The sequence below is a fragment of the Aegilops tauschii genome, chromosome 6 (genome assembly GCF_002575655.3).
Source record: "Aegilops tauschii subsp. strangulata cultivar AL8/78 chromosome 6, Aet v6.0, whole genome shotgun sequence".
Taxonomy (NCBI): Eukaryota; Viridiplantae; Streptophyta; class Magnoliopsida; order Poales; family Poaceae; genus Aegilops; species Aegilops tauschii.
The window spans coordinates 458,894,337-458,907,781 of NC_053040.3; the positions used below are offsets into that span (position 1 = coordinate 458,894,337).

The 13,445-nt window shown below is 46.2% G+C and overlaps 1 protein-coding gene across 14 annotated transcripts; it reads left to right on the plus strand.

The window, feature by feature from the left end:
* Window positions 1-3,893: 3,893 nt before the first annotated feature.
* LOC109759155 (biotin--protein ligase 1, chloroplastic-like) lies at window positions 3,894-10,184 on the plus strand. 14 transcript variants are annotated; one of them, XM_073502458.1, is made up of 10 exons: window positions 3,894-4,298; window positions 4,416-4,477; window positions 4,959-5,164; window positions 6,103-6,170; window positions 6,762-6,937; window positions 7,022-7,110; window positions 7,206-7,241; window positions 8,275-8,458; window positions 8,608-9,131; window positions 9,832-10,184. In XM_073502458.1, the coding sequence occupies exons 1-3, from the start codon at window positions 4,138-4,140 to the stop codon at window positions 5,030-5,032; spliced, it is 297 nt and encodes a 98-aa protein (XP_073358559.1). In that variant the 5' UTR covers window positions 3,894-4,137; the 3' UTR covers window positions 5,033-5,164; window positions 6,103-6,170; window positions 6,762-6,937; window positions 7,022-7,110; window positions 7,206-7,241; window positions 8,275-8,458; window positions 8,608-9,131; window positions 9,832-10,184. The 14 variants fall into 14 exon arrangements, with proteins under 14 accessions (XP_073358559.1, XP_073358558.1, XP_073358556.1 ...); XM_073502457.1 differs by having other exon boundaries at window positions 8,951-10,184; XM_073502455.1 differs by lacking the exon at window positions 6,103-6,170 and having other exon boundaries at window positions 9,829-10,184.
* Window positions 10,185-13,445: the final 3,261 nt, after the last annotated feature.

Genomic DNA, 13,445 nt, shown 5'->3' on the forward strand with positions numbered 1-13,445 from the left:
TACATGCCCCAAATTTTCAAACTGTTCTCTGTTCTACCTCTTCCTACCACGTCGCGTGCCCTTCTTCGCCTTAGCACTTCTTGTTTTTGGTTCTACTACACACACAAGTTCACTGATCATCTTGGTTTTCTTCACTGGTCTTTTCAACACCTCGCCAACACCCTCGTGATCAGTGTCTTCAGTCTCAATGTTGACAGCAGTTTTAGTTTCTTCGGTGTGTACCTCAACATGGGTTTCTTCAGTCTGAACCTCGACACGCTCAGGTTCAGTTTCAACCTCGAGAGCAGTTTCTTCAGTCTGAATGTTGACTGCAGCAAGATTTTTTTCAGTCTGCTCAGGCTCAGGCACACTTCTGTTCTTTCTACCGCCATTGACTCTTGCTTTTTTTGTTGGCCAACACTGTTCAACAACAAGGGGCTGACTTGCTCGCTTCCTCCTGGCCATTGGGAAAATGTTATAGATATAGTAATTGGAAAAAAGCACCAGATCAAAACACAAACAAATACACAAGAACATACTTTGGCTTATCAGGAGTGTAACGGCATTTGACAGATCCCACTCTGTGCCCAAGTTCCTGGCACAACTTGCATCTGTTTTTGTTACCTTTTTGGGCCCTTTTTGGCTTTCCATCTTTCTTTCCCTTCTTACTACTCCCACCTTTCTCAAACCATGCCTTGAATCTACTCTGTTTAGGCCTGCCAGCCTTTCTTTTCGTCAAGGGAGGACACATGGAAAATTCAATGTCCACTTCATGCCACTGAGACTGATCTGTAAGTGCTGGAATTGGAGTAGCATATGCAGCTTTGAATCTTGCTACCGAATAATATTCATGCAAATATGGGTGCATGTTTATCTTCGGTTGGGATGCTAAGAAGAGAATGACATGCTCACATGGTTTACCAGTGTGTTGCCACTCGAGGCAAGTGCAATCATGCAATTCAGTGTTAACAACATGTCTCCTTCCAGTTTTGTTATCTCTAACTTCAGCACCCCAAGGTGAAGATTTTTCAACAAACAAATGTGAAAGACATCTGCTCCTATTGACCACCTGTTGTACCACTGCTGGAAGCTTATCACCTTGCAGACAATCACCTATCCTTCTTCTCAATTCCCACAACCGCATGAGCATGATCCTGATTTGGTCAACCATGTCATGCACAGGCAAATCTTTTAACTCCTTCACCTTATTGTTGAAACTCTCTGCCAAATTGTTGTTGATGTGGTCACACTTGATGGCAGTGTTGAATGCTGACCTGTACCATAACAAAGAATGGTAGGTGTTCAGCCATGGACCAAACTCATCACATGCTGCCATTATCTTATCAAGATGATATTTGTGTGTCTGTCTAGTGTAAGATCTTGCTGCTGGCCACATGCGCCCAAATTCTTCTCCTCTAAATTTTTTGATCAAATTCATCCACAAATGACCGAAGCACTCCCTCTGCTCAGCATGTGGGAAAACATTTTTCACTGAATTTTCAAGCCCCTTACATGCATCTGTGTGTATAGCCAAAGGTGACACTGGCCCTAGGCATCTTTTCAACTGGATCATGAACCATGTCCATGAAGCATCTGTTTCTGACTGAAACAAGCCAACAGCAATAGGAAACATCCGGTTGTGTCCATCTAGAGCATTGCATGCTGCCAACTGACCATTCCACTTGCCTGTCAAAAATGATGAGTCTATACTCAAATATGGACGGCACCCTGCTTTGAACCCATCGATGCAAGGCTTCAAAGCCATAAAAACTTGGAGAACTTGACTTCACCTTCGGCTGATACCTCTGTATCTATCTCCACAACACTGCCAGGTGACCTCTTTTCCACCTCTGCTTTGAAGTTGTAAAGCATCCTAAATGTATTTGCCCAATCACCATATAAATTTTTCATTGCCCTTTGTTTTGCCTTCCACACTGTGGTATATTTCAGTTTAATGGGGTACATCTTTTCCAAGTCTACTTTGAGTTTCTTGGCAGTAGTGTTTGGTGTTTTGGCTAAAATTGGGGTGATTTTTTCTGCAACCCAAAGTTGTGATGTCATGGTTGATACTCTCTGTGAACTTGTAATACAAGTATGTTGATTGGGGATTTGGTTAGCCCTGACAGTACTTCCATCAGGTTGCAGTCTAGCAGATATGTACCACTTGCAAGGCTTCACACTACCATCAAATCCTCTGCACCTCACATAAAACTTTTTTCTATCAGTCCAAACAGTCTTGGCATCAAACTCATGTTTCACTGCATAAGTCTTGAAACACATCCTAAACTCCTTCATGCTTGGGAACAACTTGCCTACTTCAATGATAGGGTTTTCTTTGTCATACACATGCACCAGCTCATCATCATGTGCATCATCTACTTCATCCACAGCTTGTTCCATCAACTGTCCATCTACTTCTTCATCAGCATTAGCAGGCAAACTAGATTCGCCCCTCTCCTGCTTATCTCTGTCATCGACTGGAATGCCAAAAAGTTTGGCCATCTCAATGTCAGGCATTGGTGCAATGACCAAATCAGTAGGCTCATCTAATTCAACTACATTCCAATCAACAGTTGCTGCAGTTTCAGTTTCAGTTCCAGTCACCTGTCCCTCTTCGGCTATTATTGTAAGTTCAGTACACATGGGAATCAATGGCCTCTCTGTAACCCAATCATCATCTACCATCTGCGCAGCCAATTGTGATGGCACATATCCAACCTTCGAAAAAATGTTCAGATCAACGAGCTCAGCAAAAAAATTAGCCCGTTTGCTTGTCCAGCCGTTTTGCCGATCGATTTCTTCAACAATCTGTTCACCATCTTCTATTCTCACATACTCTCCTTTCCAATCATCAAACCGCAACAGTGATACTTCTTGCTCTGGACCCCAAACAATATTCTCCCCAAATTTTTCCACCCATTTCTTCACTGCCGTCTCTCCCATGTTCTGTAGAACTTGTGGATCAATCTATGTAAACTCAACCTCCCATTTAACAATTGTGTCTCTCTCAATGTTCTGTATGCTATCATCAACTAATTTTGCCTTTGATGGAAAGAAATTGACTATTAATTCGAAGGTCCGAGCGGCAGCATCCCCTCTGTCAGTGGCGGACAGTGTGAGCCCGTGAGAAAGAGCAGACGAGGCCACCCCCTAATTGCATGCAAAGTTGGATCGGAGAGAGGCGCATTACCTATTCGAAGTTGAATCTTGTGGCTCCATCTCAGTATGCCCACGGGCTCCCCTCACAACCTATCGATTCCGCAAGTGAAAACAGAGGAACGAGCTGAGATCTACGGGCCCGAGAGAGGAATGGGAGGGCGACTAGGGTTTGAATTCACTCACCATTTTCTTATGATGAAGGCTCCGCTGCCGTTGAGAACGAGGGCTCCGCCGCCGCCACCGAGAACGCAAGATCCGCCGCCACCGGAGAAGAAGGGGGGCAGAGTGGCGGGCCCGGCACGGTCGGGCGGCAGGGCACGGTCAGCTGTTTTGAGGAACAATAAGTTGGACCCACATGTCCTAACATAAACGGGCGGGCTTGGTTGACGACCAATTTAACCACATTTAACACCCCATGTGGCCCTGGGCTATTTACACGCTCAAATGTGTCGCACCACAGCCATTCGCTCGAACAACGTCGCACTCTTGCCAATTCACCTCAAAAACGTCGCACAGGAGCTATTGGCCCATTTCAGAATCGGACAACGTAACATTGGATGAGCGATTTTGCCCATTTTGTCACAAATATCTCTACTCCTAATGTCTCAGTTGGTAGTCTCCGTTCCGAGTTTATTTTCGTCCCACCATTTTCGTCCCATCATTTTCGTCCGGGTTTTTTTCGCTGGTTTTTTTCGTCGTCCTTTCCTAACCCACGCACTAAAAAAACCTACGCTCCTCTCGATCCCCTCGACGCACGCTCCTCTCGCCGCTGCGGACCTGACAGCGGAGGGGCGATCTCGCCGCCGCGGACCTCAAATTCCCCTTATCAGATCTGGCGGAGGGAGACCCTATGTCGAACCCTCCCTACCTCTCGTTCCTCCATCCCCGTCGAGCGCCGCCGCCCTCTCCCCGATCCAGATCCGCGCCCCATCTTCTGGCCTACCTCTTGCTGAAGTCGTGGTGTTGGTGGTCAGGGCCCGATCTCTGTGGCGGATCTGGATGGAGGGCGGGGGCGAGCTCGCCGTCTCCCTCGCGCTCGACGCCAGCGGGGACGCGGGCTTCGACGCGGCCGCCTACATGGGCGCGCTCCGGGCGCGGCGCTTCGGGAGGTGGATGCGTTGGTCGCCGCGGATGGCATCCACGCACGACCTCGTGACACAGCGAGTGCATGATTTTGTTCTTTTGAGTCTCGCTCCATCAGAAAAAGAAAGAGACGATGAATTTCCTCTTGAAATCGCTCAAATTGGGCTTACTCTTTGCTTCCCCTCTGCCTATAGGAACTTCGCCAAACTTCCGATGGGCGTCGTGTGCGCCACAGACATGCAGTTCAAAGGCAGAGGTGCGTCAAATATGTATTGCAATTGGTGCTTGTATTTGTTGTCCCTTTTAGTGTGTATCTCTGATGATTTTTCGATGAGCGGCTTCAGTTTTTGAGAGCATACACAGTAGGTACTTATGTGCTAAGAATTTTGATGGGTAATCAATCTTAAGAGAGTAAAAGGATTGTTATGATTTTTCTCACGACTAAATGACACAACGGCAGATTTTTTATCTACACGAGAACATACAGATTCGGTAGCACACCTAGAACCAGAAAGTGCCAAGAACATAACAGGCAGTAGTGACTTGACAATACAATAAGCTAAACTGTTGTTATGATTTCTGTTGTAACAAGTTGAAGTTATTAAAAAATAATAATTGAAGTTTCTTCTAACAGCACCAACTTCAGTTCAGTTGTTAGAAAATATCTTCAGTTCAAGATTTAGGAACAATCAGTTGGCTTAACTGTCAGTCTGAAACCAACCATTCTTTTGTTGCAGTTCAGTTAACTCAAGCTATTACAATTCACTCAGCCGCGGCGTCTCTAGGGGCAGCGGAAGAACCGTGGGTGTGATCCATGAGCACAGACGCGCAGATCTGTGGGGAAGCAACATGCAGACATGGATGGAAGATGGGAGACCTAGCTCTAGCTGCCTGAGCTGTCCACCGGCAAGATGAACCCACAAGCGCCGTGGTGGACAAAGAGGTGTGTTCCCAAAAACTTTTTGTCTTGTGTCTGGCATGCTTGAAATTGCTGAATTGAAAAGTAATGTAGGGTGGGTGGATGTGTGAAATTAATATATTGGATTTGCCAGCCGTGAGTACTGCTAGATCACTGATGGTGCTCTGTTCCTTATGTTGTTTGTCTCTGCATCTATAGAGCTTTAGCAAATGGTGCTCTGTTCCTTATGTTGTTTATCTCTGCACCTATAGAGCTTTAGCAAATGTACATACTGATTCAGGCATGCACTAACTCTGATTGATACTACAAATGCACACATGGTTGTGTAATTTTTTTTCCTCGAATACACACGAGTGTGCGTACAATATTAAAGGAGGGGATGGGGGTAAAGAGATACAATCCCAACTGCCCACATTATCTAAGCTCTAAATCTCGCGTCTGCCCACGTTGCCAAAGCCCCAAGGAAGGCTTCGACTCTCCCTTCAGGATGCCCGCTCTCTTGGGGACTTTGTGTAAATTGGTAACTATCTTAGTCAGTTATAGAAGTAGTATTAGCGGTGTGAAATTACATCTTTTGTGGAGACGCTAGCACTGAGAAATTGTTGGCATATTTGGTTAAGGATAAGGTCTGGAAATGGAGGTTTGTTTTTATAAGTAAGCTGTATTTCATTCTACTCCTGCCATTCTCAGCAATAGATAAATTATAAAATGTATGTACGGGTAGCCATGTTATGATTGATGCTACAACACACATAATTATATACTAAGTACTTATCTTCAGAATTTTCTGCATTGTCTAATGTGTGCATCTGTACTTGTTGCTGTTGTTGTGCGTGGAAGATAAAAGGGAGCAGGACATATGAGTTTGTACTGATAATGACACATCTAAAATATTTTATTTGGTTTAGTTATCTGGCCATACATTTTTTTTTGTAACAACGCGCTGACGGTGGCGGCAGCAGTTCAGTGCGGCGAGACGGCCGGTGTGTGCGCTGGGGCACTGGCGAGACTCCCTGACAGGCATATTCTGGTGACTACTTGTGTTCTCGTGAAATCCATCCTCTGATTACATTGTTTCGGCATGTTTAGCTGGAAGGAACCACTACCATGTCCACCCAAAAAAGGGAAGCCAACATCAGGGAGTTCTATGGTAACTAAACAAACGTCCTGAAGAATGTAGAAAAACAGGACAAAAAAGCATTTGTGGTTTGGATATGTGATACTGAAAAATTCCCACTGTTTATCTACTACAGCTGTGATATTTCCTTCCCTCGTGTAACTGGAACAGGGGAGCAACATGGTCGTCTCCTGCAATGCCGATGGGTGCTGAGATTATGATGTTTGGTTTATTTGTTGAAAGTTACAGCCCATGTTTCATGATTTATTTGCCGCAGGTTAATCATGATATTTTGAACTGCTCTGACAATTGCTTACTGTCTGCATCTCTTACTTTTCAACTTGCTGCATAAACAGATATACACCATTAGAATCTGTTTCTACAATATATTTACTTATTCAACATGTTTCAGTTATGCTTCTTTGAAAATCCAGTTGTAGATTGCAGTGAAGCCCCATTTAGATCTTGGCTCTAATATTATTCTTGTCTTATGACTCGTGGCAGATTGATATGCGATCCCATGACATAGCATATGTGGTACCGTGGTTGTCACATTTGGCGGTACTTCTGATTGTTTGCTAGATTACGAGATAAAACCAAGTGCTTCTGCAACTCGGTTGCGGTTTTGATAGGAACATGAATACTTGTGACATGCCATGGAGCATGTTTGATTAAAAGGAGTAAGTCAACATACAGCTTGTTTCTTATGTTTTATTTAGAGAAAATGATTGTTCCTTGTGAGTCATTTTCTTCTACAAATGCAGCATAGTTGCTCCAATATATTGAGCAGGGAAGAAGTTTGTTACAAGCATTTTATAGAGTTGACGCAAGAGACATCCGACGGGATACATGGGTAGGGACTTCATGAAAGGCGGACTCCATTTAATTCTTTCCAGCTGCTTACTGAACACCAAGCCCTATTTGATATGCTTAATGATTGTTATATAGGTGAAGGAATCAACGAAGAAGCTTCCGTTCTGCATGGTATGTTAAGGGAAGAATATCCAAAGCAAACCTCCGCTACTTCTCTGTTCCCTTTCATTTGTCATGGGCAGGCAAATTGGTTAAAATAGTTATCGGCAGGGAATACCTTAGGAAGGTAGGAAGACCTTAGGAAGAGCGGGTGGGAGGAAGGGAGGCTTGTGCTATAGACGTAGGCGAACAATGGTCCTTGGAAATTATTAGTACTCTACAAAATGTCTGTCCCCTGTGACGCCTACAATGAGCGAGAGAGGGTGGAAGGAAGGGAGAGCGGAGGAAGGAAGATGGGGATATATGTAGAGAGAGGGAGATCAAAGGAAGGGAGATGGGCATATATGTAGAGAGAGGAAGATCAGAGAGGGAGGGGAGATTTACAGGACAATTGTTGTTGAGCCACTCAAATATGTATGTCTCTGTTGCAACGCACGGGCAATTAACTATAGAAAAAATCAAGGCTATTTGTTTAAAATGACATTTATTCAGCGTGTTCCAACCTCTACATGCCTTAATTATAGAATAATCTAATATTATGATTTCTCCAGTAAGCAGTATACTAGGACTTTGAATTTGTGCTCTAGGAAAATTTGAACAGACATCGTCCACGCCGATAATTTCCTGTTACATCAGGTTGAACAATTTTGTTTATGTTGTGAGTGTGGTAAATATTCTTTACCACTGGCCACATATCTCACTTGTGTTGGTCCCCTAGAATATGTTAATGTTTAGTTTCCAATTTTTCATCTATCAAATATCAATGGACTTTACATGGTTTCTTGCAAAATAAAAAATAAAATAGACTCACATGGCTCGAGTTTGTTTGCTCAGGAGGTTTCTCTCATAGATTATAATAGTCTGTGGCTTAAAAGTATTGTCAGTGCTACAAACGTAAAACTGATGAAAGAAGAACATATTTGTACCTTATTGCTGGCTGACTATACACACAAGAACCTCGAAACTCTCATTAATGCGTTACATATTTAGTTGCAATAGTATTTGATTTTTCATGAAGCAATATGCTTACTGTTTCTTCATTCAGTTTCATGTGGCAATGACGCGTGGAGGACGACGGTCACGAGCGCATTGTCGCAAGCTCACCGGAGGGAGGCACACATCTCATCCAATGGAAAAGCATGCTCCAAAAAATCCCTAACCCTCCATGGAGCCATTGCTAGGGGGCGACGAGATCAACGCCACCCACCACGACCACCGAGTTGTACAATGTATGTCCTGGTGCTTCCCCAGAATCTTTCCCGCCTCTTGAGAGACCACATGGCGTTCTGGTGGCAGTTTTTGGCCAAGGCTGGAAGCCAAGAACACTTCTTAATTTTGATCATGGACTTGACATTGTGGTCGGCGGTGCATGGTGCAGTGCGGAGATTTCTTGCCTGGCGTATAACAATGCGTGTTCATTGGGGTAGCCTCTTCTCACGCACAAGTCTCAGAGAGGCAGACAGCGACAACTATTCAGAATAACCACAACAAAATTGTGACACAGGTGGTTAGTGGGAGAAGGAACCTGAGACCGCAGCCGATTCTGCTGCAAGGGTGGTGTGTAGAAGATAGTTAGCAAGCATATAAGTCACTCTGAAAAAAGTGTGTAGTTATTGTTGTACTAGAGATCCATTCAGATATTTTCACTGATATGCATGGTTGAATAGTACTATGTGTCATATGTGAGAGTAATGTAATACAAAATGAAACATGGTGGACAGGGCTTCGTGACTGAGCTGGCGAAGAAGATGTCAGTGGTGGAAGCGGACATGTTATAGAAGATGTTGAGGGTGGCACCGGAGGTAATGGCCAAATGGGGTTCCTCGGCACCGAAGAGAAGGATGCTGCAGCGACACCGACACGTACTGGGTTCCATTTCCAACCAGAGAGAACTTATGAACGGTGTGTGCGCGATCCATTCATTCTTTCGTTTGATCTTTCCTTATTCCTCTCAACTCAGATTAATTTTATTTTGTAATTATGCATGATTTTGATGGATCAATAAATTTAGTGGCATTAATTGCAATGAGAAATATCGTATATCCATAAACTTCACTTTGTTGTTTTTCAGCTGAACATGATAGTTTGTGTCTTTTTGTTATGGACTTCAATATGGTCGATGGTAGCTTGCTGAATAAAGCAAGACCCAACACATAATTTCATGCCGAGAGTTTGACCTGTTTAATTTTGTACGGAAAATATTTGCTGCTAATAATGAGAAAGTTCTGATTTGTAAATGCAATATTCTTCCATGTATACGGAATTACAGATTGAACAAAATATAAGCCAAAGTTGAATCTCAAGCCTTAACTAATACTAAAAAATAATATAGGTTTGGTATATGTGTAGAATAGGATATTTTTCCTTGAGAATCTACTAGATGAGGTGGTCGTTGTCGACATCCTTGTGAAAGTTCGCATGATCTTAGCACGAACCAACTCACAATGTTATCTCGAGCAATGCTTTATTCACTTAAGTATTTTTTTAGGAAAACACTAGGTTAAAAGCCTACTGTAAAAAATTATATGCAAAGTTATTATAACTGCCATTTATGATCACGAATGATCTTACTGAATGACTGTTCTCATGGCCTTCAAAGAAGAGATATACTAGAAGTTGAGTGCAGTTGGAGGGGCCTTAGTCCTTCTGAGCCAAGAAAAGTAGATGGGGCCTGTCCAAGCTTTGAATAGTAGATGGGGGGATGTTAAAATATTTTGTGATGCCATGGTTCTAAATGGTTAGGTATGTGTCGCAACCTGTATTCTTTCATGGGATGATTGGTCTTAAGCATAAAAAGCCATCCATGTGCCACCTATCACTTGTAGTGCACAATACCGAGTTTTATGTTTTTGTACCACTTTCTTTATTTTCTGCATTAGATCTGACAGTATATGTTAGTGAATTACGTTTTTATTGAAATAGATTACAAGTGAAGAGGATTTCAATTGTTTTTTGTATGTTATTGGCTATCTTTTCTATACGTGCGAAATTTGATATGCAATCAGTAACAACCAACCCACAACGAATAGGAAGACATACTAATGCTATGAATAACCCAATATCAACAAAAGAATGTTCTTAATTTTTTAAGGCCCGTGGCAACGCACGGGCACTCTACTAGTAACAGTAATGCTGCACTGTGCAATCCTTCGCAGCATGCGTATCCACCGTGCACTATCAGCATCGGACCCCTTTCTTGGTCTTGCTCTTGGGCACCGTAGGATCCATCTGTCCATCAGACATGGGGTCTCCCAGTGGAGCGACATCGACAACAGTAGACCTCTGTGGCAACTGTGGTAGGATTCTGTGGCTGCACAGCCTGCTGATAATGCCCCTGCTGATGTGGCTGCACCTGCTGCTGCGGTACAGGTTGGTGCGGGAACTGCTGTTGAATCTACATATGCGGAGGGGGTGGGTAAAAACCATGTTGTGATGCTCCACCGGCAAACTGTTGCTGTTGCGGCTTCTTCTTTTTTCGCTTCTGAACCGGCTGTGCCACAACCCCTCTCGGATGAAACTGCGGAGGGACTGACACCCTGGTTGGCGGAGCCCCATACATGGGAGCAGCCCCTCCGGCGACGATCGGACCATATGGCGAGATGTACTGCCCAGCATGGCCAAGTCCACGGGCTGGTTCCCACCATAGCTGTAGACCGGCGCAGGTCCTCGTTGATGTTCAAGTGCTACACCGGAGAAGCCCGGCATCTGAGCCGGAGGACGCGAAGGAGCGGAGGCCGGCCCTACAACCGGAGGAGCACGAGGATTTGTCCCCCCCCCCCCCCCCCCCCCCCCCCTGGCGGAGGCAGCACACGCCGAAGGAGGCACGCCCGCCACGCCCGCCATGGGGCGCTGAGGCGCCGCCGCGACTGCCGCGTAGGAACGAACAGCTCTGTCGCCGGAAGAAAGTTCTGAAGTGGGTTGCGGCGTCGGCGAGATCGGAGACTGTGTGATAGAAGACGAAGACGACGGCGCTCTGGGCGATGGCGTGGCGTTCAGCGACTGCGTAGGGCATCTCCAAAGAGCCCACATACGCCTTCTAAGAAAGGCCCACGAGAATTCCAGGCCCTGAACCTTCTGTGCATGCATGGGCCCGTTCCCCGAGGTCGAAGGATTTTGAATCTCCGTGGAATTCGCCACTGAACCCGATGCCCGATCTACGTCAGTTCCCGGCGATCCTTCCGGCGCCGGCGAGCCTCTCCGACCTGTCGAGGCCGAATCCCTCTTGGCCGAGTCGATGAACATCCCAAGCACTGGAGGAGGCGTCACTCTGCGCGGCGGCAGGGGGCCTCGCCAGGATCCCATACGCGGCGGACGGGCCATCCTCAGCCCGGTTGGTGACGTTGAGGTCTTCCGGCTGGGGTGCTCCATAGGCACCGGTTCTGGCAGCGCCACCGATCCATCGAGCCTCGATCCCACCTTGTCCATGGCGTTATCCTGCTCCCGGCGCAACGGCAGCCCTGAACCTTCTAATTTCGGTGCCTCTCCCGGCGGCGAAGGTGATCTATTCTCCCAGAACCTCGACGCCGGCGTTGGAAAACATTCCAGAACTCTTGGACGATTTCTGCCTCGGTCTTCTTCCTCTGGCGAACCACCGTACTCCATTCACCTCCTCCGACGTCCTCCCCCAGCACCTTTAGTGCTAGCTGGACGCCAACAGCCGGCTCCTCCTCCTCATCCGAGGACTCGCCGTCCGATCCCAGGCAGGAGTACCTGGATCCAGTGGATCCCTCCGCCGTTGGCGAGGTCGCTGGCCCCGAGGTCGCCGGCCCCATGGAGATAGGCCGGGGCGCCAGAGTTAATCGCCGGCCCCGGATCTACTTGTCGTTCATCCTCACCCATAACTACAAGTCGTGGTGGAGGAGGCACATTCACATCCTCCTCGCCATGTTGATCATTTCCTCCTTCTCGCTGCTGCTGCATATATCCAACAATAAGAAGAGGATTGCGTCCGAGAGCAAAGGATTTCCCGGCCCTCATGAATGCATAGCATTTCAATGCCAGTTTGGCAAGAATAAGAGCAAAAGGCGTGTATCTGAAGTAAAGTGGTCCATGAGGGGACGGGGGCCTAGGACGTCTCTAAAGGTACACGGGAAGAGCATGGGTGCTGATAGCCAAGTAAGCTATCCAGATTCCTTGAAGAAGAAGTTGGAAAGGGGCTCGTATGCTTCAATCTTCTCTATCATCTGTAGCTACTATAGGGCTTGTATTGATAGCAGAAATCAGAACAAGGCAGGTCGATACTATGACCATGTATGTGTGAGTTTGGAATATGCTTGGCAATCAGCTCTTAATTTAAGAGTTCGAGCAACTCCATAGTAGAGAGTGACGTCAAACCAACCGCCGGTGGAGCCAGCTGCGGAGAGGACATAAGATATGATGGGTAGGAACAAGGTGGTTGCCCCTAGCAAGAGATAGCGGGTGAAACCATAGTGGCGGTAACGGTGGCCATAGGCGCCTATTCCAACTATGACTCCTGCAAGGATGGCGTTAACGAGCAGCGTCCCTTCCACTCGCCACAGCTGCCCTGTAACGTGATCGGATAACTCTCCCACGTCATCAATGGTGCAGTTTACCGCACATTGCGCGATTGCTTCATCCGTGCAGCACAAGAGATAAGTATCCGGGAGGGTAGAGTTACTCGCCATGAGCTGATGATCAAATTTAAACATCCGTATAAATTGTTGGAACATAAAACATCCGATAAAGAAAGCAACTGTTGGCACAAATGCAATTAAAAATGACGCTCTAACGGCGGACACTTGTTGAGTTCAGTCGGAAATGAATGGAAAAACATCAAAACTGCACTCAACACAGGATGCCGCTGATTAATTACAGTAAAATCAGTAGAAGATTGTACCTTGTAACCTTGTAGAGGCAACCAACCGGAGACGTCGATATGGAACGCCATATGTGCTCAGAACCTGCCGGTCCATGGACCACTGCTTGGAACAGCAGATCTGTAATGTTCATTCGGAGAGAAAAGTCCATCGATGGAAGCCATGGCCGGCGAGGGCAGCGCGCGCCGAACGCATACTGAGCACATCGAGACACCGACGCAGTATGCGTGCAAAGGTGTCGGTTGTCTGCCTGCGATCCGCCCTTGTGCGCGTGGTCTATTCAATCCAGCTCAGGAACTTAAGAGGAGGCGTTCGGGGAGGAGAACATATCCACCAGGTGCCCCGACCGACCGTGACGAGCGACGAAGCTCTCCGTGTA